The following is an 18,700-nucleotide window of genomic DNA, read 5'->3' as shown; positions in this document are numbered from 1 at the left end:
CCACCCCAGGGGAAAAGACCTTGTCTATTTATCCTATCCATGCCCTCTCATGATTTTATAAACCTCTATAAGGTCACCCCTCAGCCTCCGACGCTCCAGGGAAAACAGCCCCAGCCTGTTCAGCCTCTCCCTGTAGCTCAAAACCCTCCAACATCCTTGTAAATCTTTTCTGAACCCTCTCAAGTTTCACAACATCTTTCCGATAGGAAGGGGACCAGAATTGTACACAATATTCTAAAAGTGCATGACAAGTCAAAGAGGCTTCTTTCTAAGCTGTAAAAACTCAGTGACTCTTTATAGTATGGAATAGCAGGGCTGAATGGCCTCAACCACCTCTCAATTCTTGTGGACACACAAAAAATATCTTCACATCCCTTTAAGTAATGCCCATAATAGGGGAAACCAGATCCCGCCCCTTCCCTCTTCCAATTGGGTCATCCATTATGAGTGGCACCAGGAACATACTTCTGAATGGCTGAAGGATGGTGGGACAACCGACCAGTGATTGGGCAAGTGTACACACTCTTGATGCCGATTGGATAGGGTCGACGTCAGTCAGAACGAGCGAAACGCCTCTCCAAGGGTCTGATTGGGTCCTCGTCGGAGCGCGCTGGGTCCCAGTGGACTGGAGTGCCGTCGGTCAAGACAAACCCCGCCCATCCGTGACGCTGGGTCATGCTCGCTTCCAGTTGGTCCTCATATGCCGATTCGTCGAGCACACTGCCAATCGGGCGACGAGGACCAATAGGCATGAGGGGTGTAGGCGGGGCGTTGGCGCATTGGCCGCAACAGGCGATTACCGTCACTAACCCCGCCTCCGCTCGGTGCTGAGTGGTCAGTGTGTGTACTGACGGACAGGCCGTCACGGCAGCTGATTGGGGCGTCAAGTGGGGAGGGCGGGGCAAGGCCTGCAGCGAGCGGGCGCTGTCGGAGGGTCAGTGCTGGGGGAGTGCTGCACTGTCAGAGGGGTCAGTGCTGGGGGAGTGCCGCACTGTCAGAGGGTCAGTGCTGAGGGAGGGCCACACTGTCAGAGGGTCAGGGCTGGGGGAGTGCCACACTGTCAGAGGGTCAGTGCTGCACTGTCAGAGGGGTCAGTGCTGGGGGAGTGCCACACTGTCAGAGGGGTCAGTGCTGGGGGAGTGCCGCACTGTCAGAGGGTCAGTGCTGAGGGAGGGCCACACTGTCAGAGGGTCAGTGCTGGGGGAGCACCGCACTGTCAGAGGGGTCAGGGCTGGGGGAGTGCCACACTGTCAGAGGGGTCAGTGCTGGGGGAGTGCCGCACTGTCAGAGGGGTCAGTGCTGAGGGAGGGCCACACTGTCAGAGGGTCAGTGCTGGGGGAGTGCCACACTGTCAGAGGGGTCAGTGCTGGGGGAGTGCCACACTGTCAGAGGGTCAGTGCTGAGGGAGGGCCACACTGTCAGAGGGTCAGTGCTGGGGGAGCACCGCACTGTCAGAGGGGTCAGGGCTGGGGGAGTGCCACACTGTCAGAGGGGTCAGTGCTGGGGGAGTGCCACACTGTCAGAGGGGTCAGTGCTGGGGGAGTGCCGCACTGTCAGAGGGGTCAGGGCTGAGGGAGTGGGCACTGTCGGAGGGTCAGTGCTGGGGGAGTGCCGCACTGTCAGAGGGGTCAGGGCTGAGGGAGTGCCGCACTGTCAGAGGGGTCAGGGCTGAGGGAGTGCCGCACTGTCAGAGGGGTCAGGGCTGAGGGAGTGCCGCACTGTCAGAGGGGTCAGGGCTGGGGGAAGGCCACACTGTCAGAGGGTCAGGGCTGAGGGAGTGCCGCACTGTCAGAGGGGTCAGGGCTGGGGGAAGGCCACACTGTCAGAGGGTCAGTGCTGGGGGAAGGCCACACTGTCAGAGGGTCAGGGCTGGGGGAAGGCCACACTGTCAGAGGGTCAGGGCTGGGGGAAGGCCACACTGTCAGAGGGGTCAGGGCTGGGGGAAGGCCACACTGTCAGAGGGTCAGTGCTGGGGGAAGGCCACACTGTCAGAGGGGTCAGGGCTGGGGGAGTGCCACACTGTCAGAGGGTCAGTGCTGGGGGAAGGCCACACTGTCAGAGGGGTCAGGGCTGGGGGAAGGCCACACTGTCAGAGGGGTCAGGGCTGGGGGAGTGCCGCACTGTCAGAGGGTCAGTGCTGAGGGAGTGGGCACTGTCAGAGGGGTCAGGGCTGAGGGAGTGCCACACTGTCAGAGGGGTCAGTGCTGGGGAGTGCCGCACTGTCAGAGGGTCAGTGCTGGGGGAGTGCCGCACTGTCAGAGGGGTCAGGGCTGGGGGAGTGCCACACTGTCAGAGGGTCAGTGCTGGGGGAGTGCCGCACTGTCGGAGGGTCAGGGCTGGGGGAGGGCCCGCACTGTCGGAGGGTCAGGGATGGGGGAGGGCCACACTGTCAGAGGGGTCAGTGCTGAGGGAGGGCCACACTGTCAGAGGGTCAGTGCTGGGGGAGTGCCACATTGTCAGAGGGTCAGGGCTGGGGGTAGGCCACACTGTCAGAGGGGTCAGGGCTGGGGGAAGGCCGCACTGTCAGAGGGTCAGGGCCTGGGGAAGGCCACACTGTCAGAGGGGTCAGGGCTGGGGGAAGGCCGCACTGTCAGAGGGTCAGGGCTGGGGGAAGGCCACACTGTCAGAGGGGTCAGGGCTGGGGGAAGGCCACACTGTCAGAGGGGTCAGGGCTGGGGGAGTGCCGCACTGTCAGAGGGGTCAGGGCTGGGGGAGTGCCGCACTGTCAGAGGGGTCAGGGCTGGGGGAGTGCCGCACTGTCAGAGGGTCAGGGCTGAGGGAGTGCCGCACTGTCAGAGGGTCAGTGCTGGGGGAGTGCCGCACTGTCAGAGGGGTCAGGGCTGGGGGAGTGCCGCACTGTCAGAGGGGTCAGGGCTGGGAGAGGGCCACACTGTCAGAGGGTCAGGGCTGAGGGAGTGCCGCACTGTCAGAGGGGTCAGGGCTGGGAGAGGGCCACACTGTCAGAGGGGTCAGGGCTGGGGGAGTGCCGCACTGTCAGAGGGGTCAGGGCTGGGGGAGTGCCACACTGTCAGAGGGTCAGGGCTGGGGGAGTGCCGCACTGTCGGAGGGGTCAGGGCTGAGGGAGTGCCACACTGTCAGAGGGGTCAGGGCTGAGGGAGTGCCGCACTGTCAGAGGGTCAGTGCTGGGGGAGTGCTGCACTGTCAGAGGGGTCAGGGCTGGGAGAGGGCCACACTGTCAGAGGGGTCAGGCCTGGGGGAGTGCCACACTGTCAGAGGGGTCAGGGCTGGGAGAGGGCCACACTGTCAGAGGGTCAGGGCTGAGGGAGTGCCGCACTGTCGGAGGGGTCAGGGCTGAGGGAGGGCCGCACTGTCGGAGGGGTCAGGGCTGGGGGAGTGCCGCACTGTCGGAGGGTCAGGGCTGGGGGAGTGCCGCACTGTCGGAGGGTCAGGGCTGAGGGAGTGCCGCACTGTCGGAGGGTCAGTGCTGAGGGAGGTGGCCCTGCTGTGGTACTAAGTGTGAGCTAAGCCCCGGGTTTGTTCTCTCTCCTCTAGACTGCGTGCTGCCCCTTTTGTCCTGCCCCCTCCCCCCACCACTCCCTGAATGTTTGGGATCAGGACCCTCCTGGGCCTGAGCGTTCTCGCCTCGTCGCGCTGCGGTATCTCACGGGCTCCTGCCTTCCTGTGCCCGAAGACCCCCCGGTGGTGGCAGCTCACGCCAGGGAAGATGGACCCCAGCTGTTCGACGATGGGCGAGAAATCGGTGAGGTTCCTGGGGTAAGTCGCCCGGTCTGAGCCCACCAGGCAGGATGCCGAGGGTGGGCTGTGAAAATGAGCCTCGCAGCCTCCCACAAAGTCCTCAAGATTAAGCCCAGCGTGGTGCCTGCTGGTCGCGATCGCCCCTCATTCCAGTGGACGGTCTTTCCTTACAAGTGCTCAGGGTATTTTATCAGCTGACTGAAAAGTTAAGACACACGCCAGCGTCGGTGAGAACGCAAACACGGGTGGGCCGGGCTGTTCTGTTGGGAGGATCGAGAGGTCCTCAGAACCAGAGGCCCCTTCGTTTTAACACCCCCTTGCCCCCCCCCCCCCCAACCCCCCATGAAGGGGCGAATCTCAAAATCCTTCCCAGCCTCCACTCCAGTGTTATCTTGTACCTTCCTCTGATTTTTGAGTCCCCCACACCAAACCAGGTTAGCCTCCATTGTTGGGATTTTTCTGTTTAAAACAGGGGTGGCATCAGCTGAAGGGGATGGCACTTGGACAGACAGATGTTTATTTTAAATCTGTGCTGAGTGAATACTCTTTCTGTCCGTCTCTCTCTGCCCCTCTCTGTGTGTCTCTCTCTCTCTTTCTGTCCATCTCTGTCTTTCTCTCTCTGTTTGTCTCTCTCTCTCTCTCTCTCGCTGTGTGTCTCTCTCTCTCTCTGTGCGTCTGTGTCTCTCTCTTGTCGTTTGACTGTCTCTCTGTCTCTGTCTCTCTCTCTCTCTCTCTTTCTCTCTCTGTCTGCGTCTGTGTGTGTCTCTCTCTCTCTGTGCGTACCTGTCTCTCGTTGTTGGACTCTGTGTGTGTGTCTCTGTCTGTCTGTCTCTCTCTCTCTCTGTGCGCCGGTGTGTCTCTCTCTCTCTCTCTCTGCGTCTGTGTGTGTCTCTCTCTCTCTGTGCGTGTCTCTCTCTTGTTGTTTGACTTCTATGTGTCTGTCTGTGTCTCTCTCTCTCTGTGTCTCTCTCTCTCTGCGCCTGTGTGTGTGTCTCTCTCTCTGTCTCTCTCTGCGTCTGTGTGTGTGTCTCTCTCTCTGTGCGTGTCTCTCTCTCGTTGTTTGACTGTGTGTGTCTGTCTGTGTCTCTCTCTCTCTGCGCCTGTGTGTCTCTCTCTCTCTCTCTCTCTGCGTCTGTGTGTGTGTCTCTCTCTCTGTCTCTCTCTCTGTGCGTATCTCTCTCGTTGTTTGACTGTGTGTGTCTGTCGCTCTCTCTCTCTGTGCCTGTGTGTGTGTCTCTCTCTCTGCGTCTGTGTGTCTCTCTCTCTCTCTGTCCCTCTCTGTGCGTATCTCTCTCTCGTTGTTTGACTGTGTCTCTCTCTCTCTCTCTGCACCTGTGTGTGTGTGTCTCTCTCTCTGCGTCTGTGTATGTCTCTCTCTCTCTGTCTCTCTGTGCGTATCTCTCTCTCGTTGTTTGACTGTGTGTCTCTCTCTCTCTCTCTCTCTGTCTCTCTCTGTGCGTATCTCTCTCTCGTTGTTTGACTGTGTGTGTGTCTCTCTCTCTGTCTCTCTGTGCGTATCTCTCTCTCGTTGTTTGACTGTGTGTGTGTCTCTCTCTCTCTCTCTGTGTTGCCCCTCCCCAGTCAGGAAGAGGCCCAGGCCATTGACCAAGAGTTGTTCAGTGAGTACAAGTTCAGTGTGGACCAGCTGATGGAGTTGGCGGGTTTGAGCTGTGCAACTGCTATTGCCAAGGTACGTGCCCAACTCCTGTGAAATTCATTTTGAAATCCTGCACTTCAGAAGCATTGCAATAATATCAGTTGGTTGTACATAGACTCTTTGTCCTTTCCTTCCTTTGGTACGTGTATGGAATGAGCTGCTAGAGGGTGTGGTGGGGGCTGGTACAATGACAGTATTTAAAAGGCATCTGGATGGGGACATGAATAGGAAGGGTTTGGGGGGATATGGGCCAAGGGCTGGCCAATGGGGCTAGAGACAAAACAAAAACTCTAGATGCTGGAATCCAAGGTAGACCAACAGGAGGCAGGAAGAACACAGCAGGCCAGGCAGCATCAGGAGGTGTGGAGAATTCATCATTGTGGGTGTAACCCTTTTACAGGATTCCTGATGCTGCCTGGCCTGCTGTGTTCTTCCAGCCTCCTGCTTGTCTGTCACAAGGAATGGGACTAGATTAGGGTTAGGACATCTGGTTGGTATGGGCAAGTTCGACCAAAGGGTCTGTTTCTGGACTGTATGTCTCGATGACTCTAAGTCCAGTGACCCACCATCAAAAGATTTTCTTTTAATCTCTTGCAGTCCCTCTCTCTCTGTCATGTTCTGTTTCTCTTTGGCGCTCTCTCTCTCTCTCGCCCCATTGCACCGTTACACCCCCCCCCCCAACCTCCATCCAGCTATCGCGTTCCCAGCTACCTTCCCCCCAACCCCCCCCCCCCCCCCCCCCCTCCCCCCCCGTCCCTCCCATTTATCTCAGCTCCCTTGGGCCACCCCCCTCATTCCTGATGAAGGGCTTATGCTCGAAACGTCGATTCTCCTGCTCCTCGGACGTTGGCTGTGCTTTTCCAGCACCATGCTCTTTGATCGGCCGTCCCTCAGTTTCTCCCTCGTCACTGCAGTATTGTGATTTTACTTCAGAATTCCAGCACCCGCAGTATCCCACGTTCATCCTGGTAGAAATATGAAGTGGGGGGTGGGAGGGGGGGGGGGGGTATGGTGGACTGCAAAGCAGAGCAACGGAATATCTCTGATTGAGATTTGAGCAGGAGACAGACAGATTTATAATGGGTCAAAGGGTGATGGGGAGCGGGCAAGAAGGTGGGGTTGAGACTGAGATGAGATCAGCCACGATTGTGTTAAATGGTGGAACATGCTCGAAGGGGATGAATGACTTGTTTTGCTCCTGGTAGTTGTGTTTTGGGGATTAATCCGCGACCGCTCAAATAGTCCCTTCCTTTTGACTCGGGTATCGATGTCACAGAACATCCCTGTATCCCGCTAGTGCTGGATTCCCACGGGAAACGTCCCCTTCTGCCATCAATGGCTGAACTCTCTTGCAAGGATGTGTTTACAACTTTGCTGTCTCCCTCCTTTCCCTGTCTTGCCAGACGTACCCTCTGTCATCGCTGCGGAAACAGACCCCCACCGTGTTGGTGCTGTGCGGACCGGGGAACAACGGGGGAGATGGGCTGGTGTGCGCGCGCCACCTCAAGCTGTTTGTAAGTTCAGGCCTACTCCTCCCACTTCAAACTAGAAGTAATGTCTTTTAACAATGAGAATAGAGCATTCCCTACAATACCTGTCACAACACACCCAGGGACAGGGCCAGGGCCAGCACGGGGTTAGATACAGGGTAAAGCTCCCTCTACACTGCTCCCTCCCATCCCAGGGACAGGGCCAGCATGGGGTTAGATACAGGGTAAAGCTCCCTCTACACTGTCCCCCCCATCCCAGGGACAGGGACAGCACAGGGTTAGATACAGGGTAAAGCTCCCTGTACACTACCCCACTCCTGTCCCAGGAACAGCACGGGGGTTAGATCCAGAGTGAAGCTCCCTCTACACTGTCCCCCCATCCCAGGGACAGGGACAGCACGGGGGTTAGATCCAGAGTGAAGCTGAGGAAGCTGTAAATCCACCTTGTCGGAGAGACGGGGCAGTTCCGATTCACCAGAACCAAGCGCCTTGTGGTGAAAGGTTACATTGGGAAAGCACAGTGCCATCAGTTTGGTTACCTTTGGGTGTGGAAGATTTAGGAGTGAGGTAAATGTGGGTCGAAGGGGATACCCTGGTGTCGATGAAGAGGAATCTTTCCCCATTACCAAGTGTTGGAGAGGTGGGGCTGGGGGTGGGGTGGGGGGGAGAGCCTTTGTGAATGAAGAGAGATCTGAGAGCCATGGTTTTACTCAGATGTGCGAGTTGGGACTGAATGGCTCCGAAACAGTTGAGGTGGGAGTGTTCGTTACTAGCAGGAGATGGGAGGATTAAACTCCTTCTCTCCATCCATCTGTCTCTCTCTCTCTCTGTCTCGCACTCCCCCTTCCATCAGTTGATCTCAGTGAGTGAGTTAATCTCCCAGCCAGTGTCTGCAGTGCCTTATTATAGGAGCAAGTCCTGCTTATCCCGCTATCGGACACTGCTTGTTGTGTTGGAGTTTGTGTCTCTCAGTCGATGTTCCCTTCCCCCTCCTCTCTCTTGCAGGGCTACGATCCCAGCATTTTCTACCCGAAGCGCCCGAGCAAACCCCTGTTCGAGGCCCTGACCACCCAGTGCCAGAGGATGGACATCCCCTTCCTGACTGAATTTCCTTCTGAGGTGAGGAACCGTGTGTGTGGCTCTCTGTCCACTCCAACCTCGATCCCCTGATGCTGTGGGAACTGGTCCCAGGCTGGGAATCCTGCAGCGAGTGACTCCGCTCCCCCAAAGCCTGTCCCACCATCAATGAGGCACGAGTCAGGAGGGTGAGGGAATACTCCCCACTCGCCCCTGGACGGGGAGGGGGCAAATCCGACAACACTCGGGAAGCTCGACACCGTCCAGGGACAGAGCAGCTTCCCACCCCCTGCTCAATTGGCACTACACCCGCAAATGCCCCCTCCCTCCACCCCCCACCCCCCCCGGATGCTCAGTCACAGCAGGATGTACCGTCTCCAAGACCCCCTGAGATGTTGCTGCTGTCTGACGTTCACCAGAAACCCCTTGAGGGTGGCTGAACCCTGCGGCCGTGTCTTTACCACCTCCACAGCCTCCTATCCTCACTCACTCCCGTGTTGCAGCTTCTCTGAACAGGGAGACAGCCCCCAGACCCCGCTCAGACTTCACCCTGCACTCGGAAACCGGCACCAACCCCTGGTCCAGCAACACCTCTGGTTTTCCAACTGGCGTCCTCCCTGTTGAACACGCGACTCGCCTCCTCAACCCTCCCCATCATCGCCACCAGCCCCCTACACCCCCTACCTGTCCCTGTCACCCCCTTCAGCCCCCTACACCCCCTCCCTATCTCTGTCACCTCCTCCAGACCTGACACCCCCTCCCTATCTCTGTCACACCCTCCAGCCCCCTACACCCCCTCCCTATCTCTGTCACCCCCCTCCAGCCCCTACACCCCCTCCCTATCTCTGTCACCCCCCTCCAGCCCCCTACACCCCCTCCCTATCTCTGTCACCCCCCTCCAGCCCCCTACACCCCCTCCCTATCTCTGTCACCCCCCTCCAGCCCCCTACACCCCCTCCCTATCTCTGTCACACCCTCCAGCCCCCTACACCCCCTCCCTATCTCTGTCACCCCCCTCCAGCCCCTACACCCCCTCCCTATCTCTGTCACCTCCTCCAGACCTGACACCCCCTCCCTATCTCTGTCACCTCCTCCAGACCTGACACCCCCTCCCTATCTCTGTCACACCCTCCAGCCCCCTACACCCTCACCCTATCCCTGTCGCCCCCTATACCCCTCCCTGTCCCTGTCACCCCGTACACCCCCTCCCTGTCACCCCCTACACCCCCTCCCTATCTCTGTCACCCCCTCCAGCCCCCTACATCCCCTCCCTATCTCTGTCACCCCTCTATCCCCCTACACCCCCTCCCTATCTCTGTCACCCCTCTGTCCCCCTACATCCCCTCCCTATGTCTGCCCCCCCACCCCCCAACCCCCACCTCCCCACCTCCCCACCTCCCCACCCCCCATCACCCCACCCCCCATCACCCCACCCCCCATCACCCCACCCCCCATCCCCCCACCCCCCATCCCCCCCCCACGCCCCCCCCCACGCCCCCCCCCACGCCCCCCCCACGCCCCCCCCCGCGCCCCCCCGCACCCCCCCCACGCGCCCCCCCCCACGCGCCCCCCCCCCACGCCCCCCCCCCCCCACGCCCCCTCCCCCCACACCCCCCCCATGCCGCTCCCCCACGCCGCCCCCCCCCCGCCCCCCCGCCCCCCCACCCCCCCACCCCCACACAATTCTCTGAGATCTCTCCATTCGCAATGTGCTGCGCATCCAAGGATTCCCTTGGGGGACCAGCCCTTCAGCCTTCTGTTTGGGGTGGGGCGGTGGGTGGTGGGGTGAGGGGCGGGGGGAGGGTTGTCGAGCTGGGGAATTCTCTCCGTAAACCACTCCGTCCACCCAGGGCTGCTCCTCCACCTTCGCCTGTCTGAGGTGCTCTTCGATGCCAACCCTGCGATCCCATTGGCTGACGTGCTGCTTGACGTGTCGCTTGGGGTAATATCGCGTGCTGCTCCGAGGGTCCGCGGTTGCCCCCTAGCTGCGCGGAGGTCGCTGAGCGAGTTGACATCTGATGCCTCTGTTTTATTTTATTCCCCCCCCCCCCCCCCCCGACCCGGTCTCCGGGGGGCAGCCGTTGTTCATCGACGAGGTCTACAACCTCGTGGTGGACGCCATCTTTGGCTTCAGCTTCAAGGGCGAGGTGCGGGAGCCGTTCGCCTCCGTCCTGGGCACCCTCGAGGGGGTCACTGTACCTGTCGCCAGCGTGGACATCCCCTCAGGTGAGAGCGCGGCGCCCCCCCCCCAGCCGGGGAATCCCGGGAACACCGGGGCAGGTCTGCAGATCATGGCCGCCCTCCCCCGACCAGCGCTGAGCCAATGTCCTACAATCAGTGTAACCTGTGGGAGCATTCCCCCCCCCCCCCCACCCCAATCTGTCGCCGTACCCATTCACAGGATGAGGGCACCGCTGGCTGGGCTGGCATCTGTTGCCCACCCTGGGGCCAGTCAAGAGTCAACCTCCATCTCTGGGGGTGGCTCCGGGAGTCACGTGTAGGCCAGACCAGGTAAGGGTGGCCGATTCCTTCCTGAAGGGGGGGCCAGGTGGGGTCCTTTCCGACCGTCGGCAATGGATTCCCAGTCGTCATTCCCGATGTTTGATGTTTACAAGTCCCACCATCTGCCACGATGGGATTTGAACCCTGCCCCCCCGCCCCCCGCACTGGGGTCTGTGGATTATCCGTTCAGCAGTAATTCCCCCAGGTCATAACGGCAAATGAACAACATTTTTTGGTTGGGGGTCGGTTTGGGAGAATTCCAGAGACCCTCCCATCACAAGGGGGGGATATTCTTCCTCACCCCTACCCAGAGTAACCTTCATTCAGGAGGTTACAGAGATAGGGAGGGGGTGTAGGGGGCGGGAGGGAGTGATAGAGATAGGGAGGGGGTGTAGGGGCTGGAGGGGGTGACAGAGATAGGGAGGGGGTGTAGGGGCGGGAGGGGGTGACAGAGATAGGGAAGGGGTGTAGGGGGCGGGAGGGGGTGACAGAGATAGGGAGGGGGTGTAGGGGGCTGGAGGGGGTGACAGAGATAGGGAGGGGGTGTAGGGGGCTGGAGGGGGTGACAGAGATAGGGAGGGGGTGTAGGGGCGGGAGGGGGTGACAGAGATAGGGAAGGGGTGTAGGGGGCGGGAGGGGGTGACAGAGATAGGGAAGGGGTGTAGGGGGCGGGAGGGGGTGACAGAGATAGGGATGGGGGTAGGGGGCGGGAGGGGGTGACAGAGATAGGGAGGGGGTGTAGGGGGCTGGAGGGGGGTGACAGAGATAGGGAAGGGGTGTAGGGGGCTGGAGGGGGTGACCAAGATAGGGAGGGGGTGTAGGGGGCTGGAGGGGTGTTACAGAGATAGGGAGGGGGTGTAGGTGCCCCTCACTCTCCAACTATTTCCTGGGAGGGGGTGTAGGTGCCCCTCACTCTCCAACTATTTCCTTGTTCCGAACTGTTCTTCCCCTCCCAGTGGGGGAAAACCCTTCCTTGATCTCCCCTGTCGAGCCAGAAAGGGCTCTGTTCCTTTCACAACGCGTACAGTCTCAGTACGTCCGCCTCTCCTAAATGGGGCAGTCCTCCCCTTCCAGCTGTCAGACTTTGGGGTGGGAGGGGTGCTGCACTCGCTCTGACTCACTCAGTATCCCTCTGTGGGGCAGTATACTCCTGGGTGAGATCTCACCTCGACACTCTTCAACCCTGGCGCAGCTTCTATTCCAGGACAGCATGGACTCAGGAAGGGTTGTCTCTTCCCTCCCAGGATCCTGTTAGGGTGTGTGTTGGTGGGGGTGGTCTCCCTCTGTGAGATCACTTGGGGTCGGAGAACTTCCTCCCTCACTCTGAGGGCGACTCACTGGAAGTCTCTAACCCCCAAAGGTTCCATCATCGAGGCTTGGACCTCTCGCTGAGCAACGGGCTAGGCTGGAGGGGCTGAATGGCTTCCTCTCGTGATGTCCTAATCTTTCCTGCTGAGCTGCAGGGGAGAGGCTGAACAGGCTGGGGCTGTTTTCCCTGGAGCGTCGGAGGCTGAGGGGTGACCTTATAGAGGTTTATAAAATCACAAGGAGCATGGATAGGGTAAATAGGGCAAGGTCTTTTCCCTGGGGTGGGGGGGAGTCCAGAACGAGAGGGGCATAGGTTTAGGGGGAGAGGGGAAAGGGAGCTGAGGCGCAACGTTTTTCCCCCAGAGGGTGGTACGTGTATGGAATGAGCTGCCAGAGGAAGTGGTGGAGGCTGGTACAATGACAGCATTTAAAAGGTGGGACTAGATTGGGTTGGGATATCTGGGTCGGCATGGACTGGTTGGGCCGAAGGGTCTGTTTCTGTGCTGTACAGCTCTGTGACTCTATATTGAGTTCCCATTACTGTCCTTAGGGAATAATTTGTACGGATGGAGGGGATGGGGTGTGCAGTCATATTATTGGGCATCGTTTTAGTCCCAACTCACTCACTGATATTTTTTCTCTCTCTCTCACAACCCCTCCCTCTTCTTCTTCCCCCCCCCACCTTCGCCCCCCCCTTCTCCCCCCCTTCCCCCCCTCTCTTCCCCCCCTCTCTCTTCCCCCCCTCTCTCTTCCCCCCCTCTCTCTTCCCCCCCTCTCTCTTCCCCCCCTCTCTCTTCCCCCCCTCTCTCTTCCCCCCCCCTCTCTCTTCCCCCCCCTCTCTCTTCCCCCCCTCTCTCTTCCCCCCCTCTCTCTTCCCCCCCTCTCTCTTCCCCCCCTCTCTCTTCCCCCCTCTCTCTTCCCCCCTCTCTCTTCCCCCCCTCTCTCTTCCCCCCCCTCTCTCTTCCCCCCCTCTCTCTTCCCCCCCCTCTCTCTTCCCCCCTCTCTCTTCCCCCCCTCTCTCTTCCCCCCCTCTCTCTTCCCCCCCTCTCTCTTCCCCCCCTCTCTCTTCCCCCCTCTCTCTTCCCCCCCTCTCTCTTCCCCCCCTCTCTCTTCCCCCCCTCTCTCTTCCCCCCCTCTCTCTTCCCCCCCTCTCTCTTCCCCCCTCTCTCTTCCCCCCCTCTCTCTTCCCCCCCCTCTCTCTTCCCCCCCTCTCTCTTCCCCCCCTCTCTCTTCCCCCCCTCTCTCTTCCCCCCCTCTCTCTTCCCCCCCTCTCTCTTCCCCCCCTCTCTCTTCCCCCCCTCTCTCTTCCCCCCCCTCTCTCTTCCCCCCCCCTCTCTCTTCCCCCCCTCTCTCTTCCCCCCTCTCTCTTCCCCCCTCTCTCTTCCCCCCCCTCTTCTCCCCCCCCTCTTCTCCCCCCCCTCTTCTCCCCCCCCTCTTCTCCCCCCCCTCTTCTCCCCCCCCTCTTCTCCCCCCCTCTTCTCCCCCCCCTCTTCTCCCCCCCTCTTCTCCCCCCCCCTCTTCTCCCCCCCCCTCTTCTCCCCCCCCTCTTCTCCCCCCCCTCTTCTCCCCCCCCTCTTCTCCCCCCCCTCTTCTCCCCCCCCTCTTTTCCCCCCCCTCTTCTCCCCCCCCCTTCTCCCCCCCCCTTCTCCCCCCCCCCTTCTCCCCCCCCTCTTCTCCCCCCCCTCTTCTCCCCCCCCTCTTCTCCCCCCCCTCTTCTCCCCCCCCTCTTCTCCCCCCCCTCTTCTCCCCCCCCTCTTCTCCCCCCCCTCTTCTCCCGCCCCTCTTCTCCCGCCCCTCTTCTCCCGCCCCTCTTCTCCCGCCCTCTTCTCCCCCCCCTCTTCTCCCCCCCCTCTTCTCCCCCCCCTCTTCTCCCCCCCCTCTTCTCCCCCCCCTCTTCTCCCCCCCTCTTCTCCCCCCCCCTCTTCTCCCCCCCCCTCTTCTCCCCCCCCTCTTCTCCCCCCCCTCTTCTCCCCCCCCTCTTCTCCCCCCCCTCTTTCTCCCCCCCCTCTTCTCCCCCCCCTCTTCTCCCCCCCCTCTTCTCCCCCCCCTCTTCTCCCCCCCCTCTTTTCCCCCCCCTCTTCTCCCCCCCCCTTCTCCCCCCCCTTCTCCCCCCCCTTCTCCCCCCCCCCTTCTCCCCCCCCTCTTCTCCCCCCCCTCTTCTCCCCCCCTCTTCTCCCCCCCCTCTTCTCCCCCCCCTCTTCTCCCCCCCCCTCTTCTCCCCCCCCTCTTCTCCCGCCCCTCTTCTCCCGCCCCTCTTCTCCCGCCCCTCTTCTCCCCCCCCTCTTCTCCCCCCCCTCTTCTCCCCCCCCTCTTCTCCCCCCCCTCTTCTCCCCCCCCTCTTCTCCCCCCCCTCTTCTCCCCCCCCCTCTTCTCCCCCCCCTCTTCTCCCCCCCCTCTTCTCCCCCCCCCTCTTCTCCCCCCCCTCTTCTCCCCCCCCTCTTCTCCCCCCCCTCTTCTCCCCCCCCTCTTCTCCCCCCCTCTTCTCCCCCCCCTCTTCTCCCCCCCCCTCTTCTTGCCCCCCCCTCTTCTTGCCCCCCCTCTTCTTGCCCCCCCCTCTTCTTGCCCCCCCTCTTCTCCCCCCCCTCTTCTCCCCCCCCTCTTCTCGCCCCCCCCTCTTCTCGCCCCCCCCCCTCTTCTCGCCCCCCCCTCTTCTCGCCCCCCCCTCTTCTCGCCCCCCCCTCTTCTCGCCCCCCCCTCTTCTCGCCCCCCCTCTTCTCGCCCCCCTCTCTCGCCCCCCCTCTTCTCGCCCCCCCCCCTCTTCTCGCCCCCCCCTCTTCTCGCCCCCCCCTCTTCTCGCCCCCCCTCTTCTCGCCCCCCCCTCTTCTCGCCCCCCCCTCTTCTCGCCCCTCCCTCTTCTCGCCCCCCCCTCTTCTCGCCCCCCCCTCTTCTCGCCCCCCCCTCTTCTCGCCCCCCCCTCTTCTCGCCCCCCCCTCTTCTCGCCCCCCCCTCTTCTCGCCCCCCCCTCTCTCTCTCCTCTCCCTCCCTTCCCCCCTTCTCCCTTCCCCCCCTCTCCCTTCCCCCCCTCTCCCTTCCCCCCCTCTCCCTTCCCCCCCTCTCCCTTCCCCCCCTCTCCCTCCCCCCCTCCCTCCCTCCCTCTGTCTCCCTCTTCCCCCTCCCTCCGGTAGGTTGGGATGTGGAGAAGGGTAATCCCACTGGGATCCAGCCCGACCTCCTCATCTCCCTGACTGCCCCCAAGAAAGCAGCCGCTCACTTCCACGGACGCTACCACTACCTCGGGGGGCGCTTTGTCCCCCCCGCACTGGACAGGAAGTATGGCCTGAACCTGCCCGAGTACCCGGGGACTGAGTGTGTTCACCGGCTGCTGTGAGAGACAGCCCCCCCCCCCCCCAACCCCGCCCCACACCCCGCCCTTTACAATATGGAGGAGTTATCTCGCCTCGTCTCTGCCCTCCTCCCCCTCGCCTCGTCTCTGCCCCTCCTCCCCCTCGCATCAGTTCTCCCCCTCGCCCCGATTCTCCCTCTCCTCTCCCTCGCCCCGATTCTCCCCCTCCTCCCCCTCGCCTCATCTGTCCCCTTCCTCCCCCTTGCCTCGGTTCTCCCCCTCGCCTCGATTCTCCCCTTCCTCCCCCTCGCCTCGTCTGTCCCCCTCCTCCCCCTCGCCTCGTCTGTCCCCCCTCCTCCCCCTCATGCCTCGTCTCTCCCCCTCATCCCCCCTTGCCCCGTTCTCCCCCATCTCTCCCCCCGCCCCATCTCTCCCCCTCGCCCCATCTCTCCCCCCTCCTCCCCCTCGCCCCATCTCTCCCCCCTCCTCCCCCTTTGCCTCGTCTCCTCCCGCCTCGCCCCTTCTCTCCCCCCCCTCGCCCCGTCTCTCCCCCCGTCTCTCCCCCCTCCTCCCCCCTCGCCCCGTCTCTCCCCCCTCCTCCCCCTCGCCCCGTCTCTCCCCCTCGCCCCGTCTCTCCCCCCTCCTCCCCCCCTCGCCCCTTCTCTCTCCCCCTCTTCCCCCTCGCCCGTCTCTCCCCCCTCCTCCCCCTCGCCCCTTCTCTCTCCCCCCTCCTCCCCCCTCGCCCCGTCTCTCCCCCCTCCTCCCCCCTCGCCCCGTCTCTCCCCCCTCGCCCCGTCTCTCCCCCCTCCTCCCCCCTCGCCCCTTCTCTCTCCCCCTCCTCCCCCTCATGCCCCGTCTCTCCCCCTCCTCCCCCTCGCCCCTTCTCTCTCCCCCTCCTCCCCCCTCGCCCCGTCTCTCCCCCTCCTCCCCCTCGCCCCGTCTCTCCCCCTCCTCCCCCCTCGCCCCTTCTCTCTCCCCCTCCTCCCCCTCACTGCCCTGTGGGCTCCCCCTCTGTAAAGGAGAGTGAGGAGTGATGGATACCCAGCCGAGGGGATTGTTGGGGGTGTTGGCCAGGGTCTCTCTCCATCACCTCCGCCCTCCCTTGCGAGGAGACCTCGGTGTGAGTGTATGTATCTGCCTCAGACAGGGTTTGGCGCGGACCGTGTCTTTTGTACATTAACCGGATCTACCGGCCCAGTGCCACCCCTCTCACCCACTCTGCTCCGGAATCTCCCGATTGGCTCCCGGCGCAAGAACAACGAGAGCAAAACAGCTCGATCATCTTGGACTCTCGCCCCCATCAGCTGCTTCGGCAACCCCTTTACGGGCTGCGGGGTTGGGGAGGGGGTCACTGAAGTAACGTTTACCCCCATTCCCCTCCCACTCCCATCTTCTGCTCTGGTCACGACCAACATTTGCATTCTGTCAGCGCTGTCCAACTATTAACCTCGGAGAACGCGGCCTTTCGGCTCTTCCTGCGAACATTGTCACCGACTGCCGTTCTCCTTCTGTCACTGTCTCCCTGCCTCACGCTTCTATCCGAAAGAACCATCCCACGCCCTTACCCAACCCCCCGCCATGTCTTCTACTCAACCTGCCACCGCCACGTTTCCAGACGGCGCCTACCAGACCCTAACGACTCGCAGGGTGAGAGTCTTTCTCTTCCTTGCTTCAATTTTCCTTCCTCCGTGCCTCCCTGCTCCCCTCTCTCACGAGCGACTTCTCCCTAATCCTGGCCCCCTGGCCCCCCTGTTTGCAAACCACCATCAGTCTCCTCTCCAAGGAGAGCAGTCCCATCCCCCCCCCCCGTCTCTCCCTCCCGCCAGCGAGCTTACTTCTCGCGTTTGGAGAAGATTTGTCGCTTGGGTCGATGTTCTGGGGTAGGCTTGCTTGGTGAGCTGGAAGGTCCGTTTTCAGACGTTGCGTCACCCTACCAGGTCACGTCATCAGTGAGCCTCTGGTGAAGCGCTGGTGTTAGTGACCCGCTTTCTATTTGTGTGTCGAGGTTCCCTTGGGTCAATGTCATTTCCTGTGCTGGTGATGTCATTTCCTGTTCTGTTTCTCAGAGGGTGATCCAGGACGATGTGTGTGTCGGCAGAGTTCTGGTTGGAATGCCGTGCTTCTCGGAAACCTCGTGCGTGTCTCTGCTTGCCTTGTCCGCGTGTATTTCTGGAAGTGTGGTATTCCAACCAGAACTCCACCAACACACACATGGTTTCAGATCCCATCCATCACCCTCTGAGAAACAGCACAGGAAATGACATCACCAAAGCAGGAAATGGCATCACCAACCCAAGGAAGCCGAAACACACGAGTCGAAAGCGGGCCGTACCACCAAGTGCTTCACCCGGAGGCTCACTGATGACGTTACCTGGTCGGGTGACGCAACGTCTGAACACCAACCTTCCAGCTCACTGAGCAAACTTAAGTCCACCTTATTTCTCTTTTGCTGCCCCCCCCCCGTTCCTAATTGCCCCTTGAGCGTTCCTCAGAGGGCCGGTTAGAGATGACCCCTTTCGCGCTGTGTGTGTGTGTCTGGGCCCAGACCGAGTAAGATATCCCCACGTTCCTGTTCCCCCTAATTGGTAAACCCAGTCGGGTTTATAACCCCCCCCCCCCCACCACAATGATGGTTTCACAGTCACTGCGCTAAGTGAGGTGGTTCTGTCTCTCTGAAGTGATGGGCTGAAAGGTCTTTCTCCGTGCTGACCATCTCTGAGACTTGCTTCCAATTCCAGGTTCAATCTGTTCGGATTGCAGTCCCACCAGGGGCCAGCAGTGGGAATGGACCCTGAGTACTGTGCACACCCTCTTTCTTCCCCCCCCCCCCCCCCCAAATCTTTAGCCTGTGGGTGGCTAGCCTGGTGGCAATCTCCTCCGACTGGCCCAGCACAGTGTGAGAATGGCTTTATTAAAAAAATCAATAAATATTATTTCTGATATTTGTGGGTGCAAAAGAAGTCTGAGTTCTCTCACTCACTGCAAGCCGTGTTTCTGACCCAGTGGCTAATGGGGGAAGGTCATGTGACTCTTTCCATACCCCCCACACACGTGTGTGCGCCCCTCTGCACACCAAGTGCGTGTGCCAGACAGACAGACAGACCCTCACACACACACACACACACACACACACACACACACCTCAGCACTTGCCAAACAGCGAGACCTTGGAGTGCAGGTTCATAGCTCCTTGAAGTGGAGTCACAGGTCGATAGGATAGTGAAGAAGGTGTTTGGTATGCTTACCCTTTATTGGTCAGAGTATTGAGTCCAGGAGTTGGGAGGTCATGTTGCGGCTGTACAGGACATTGGTTAGGACACTGTTGGAATATTGTGTGCAATTCTGGTCTCCTTCCTATCGGAAAGATGTTGTGAAATTTGAAAGGGTTCACAAAAGGTTTACAAGGATGTTGCCAGGGTTGGAGGTTCGAGCTACAGGGAGAGGCTGAACAGGCTGGGGCTGTTTTCCCTGGAGCGTCGGAGGCTGAGGGGTGACCTTATAGAGGTTTATAAAATCATGAGGGGCATGGATAGGGTAAATAGGCAAGGTCTTTTCCCTGGGGTGGGGGGAGTCCAGAACTAGAGGGGCATAGGTTTAGGGTGAGAGGGGAAAGGGACCTGAGGGGCAACTTTTTCACACAGAGGGTGGTACGTGTATGGAATGAGC

At 60.9% G+C, this 18,700-nt stretch overlaps 1 protein-coding gene across 4 annotated transcripts; it reads left to right on the top strand.

Moving 5' to 3' along the window:
* Nucleotides 1-894: 894 nt before the first annotated feature.
* Nucleotides 895-15,493, top strand: naxe (NAD(P)HX epimerase). Of its 4 annotated transcripts, none has more exons than XM_072548899.1 (7): nt 895-934; nt 3,514-3,735; nt 5,299-5,407; nt 6,778-6,888; nt 7,870-7,983; nt 10,020-10,167; nt 14,877-15,493. In XM_072548899.1, exons 2-7 carry the CDS (start codon nt 3,563-3,565, stop codon nt 15,077-15,079), a joined length of 858 nt encoding a protein of 285 aa, XP_072405000.1. In that variant the 5' UTR covers nt 895-934; nt 3,514-3,562; the 3' UTR covers nt 15,080-15,493. The 4 variants fall into 4 exon arrangements, with proteins under 4 accessions (XP_072405000.1, XP_072405002.1, XP_072405001.1 ...); XM_072548901.1 differs by lacking the exon at nt 895-934 and adding an exon at nt 2,313-2,329; XM_072548900.1 differs by lacking the exon at nt 895-934 and adding an exon at nt 3,390-3,405.
* The last annotated feature ends 3,207 nt before the right edge of the window (nt 15,494-18,700 follow it).

This window comes from Chiloscyllium punctatum, chromosome 28, assembly GCF_047496795.1.
Source record: "Chiloscyllium punctatum isolate Juve2018m chromosome 28, sChiPun1.3, whole genome shotgun sequence".
Lineage (NCBI taxonomy): Eukaryota > Metazoa > Chordata > Chondrichthyes > Orectolobiformes > Hemiscylliidae > Chiloscyllium > Chiloscyllium punctatum.
Note: the sequence above shows the minus strand (reverse complement) of the source record. Positions and strands in the feature narration are given on the sequence as shown.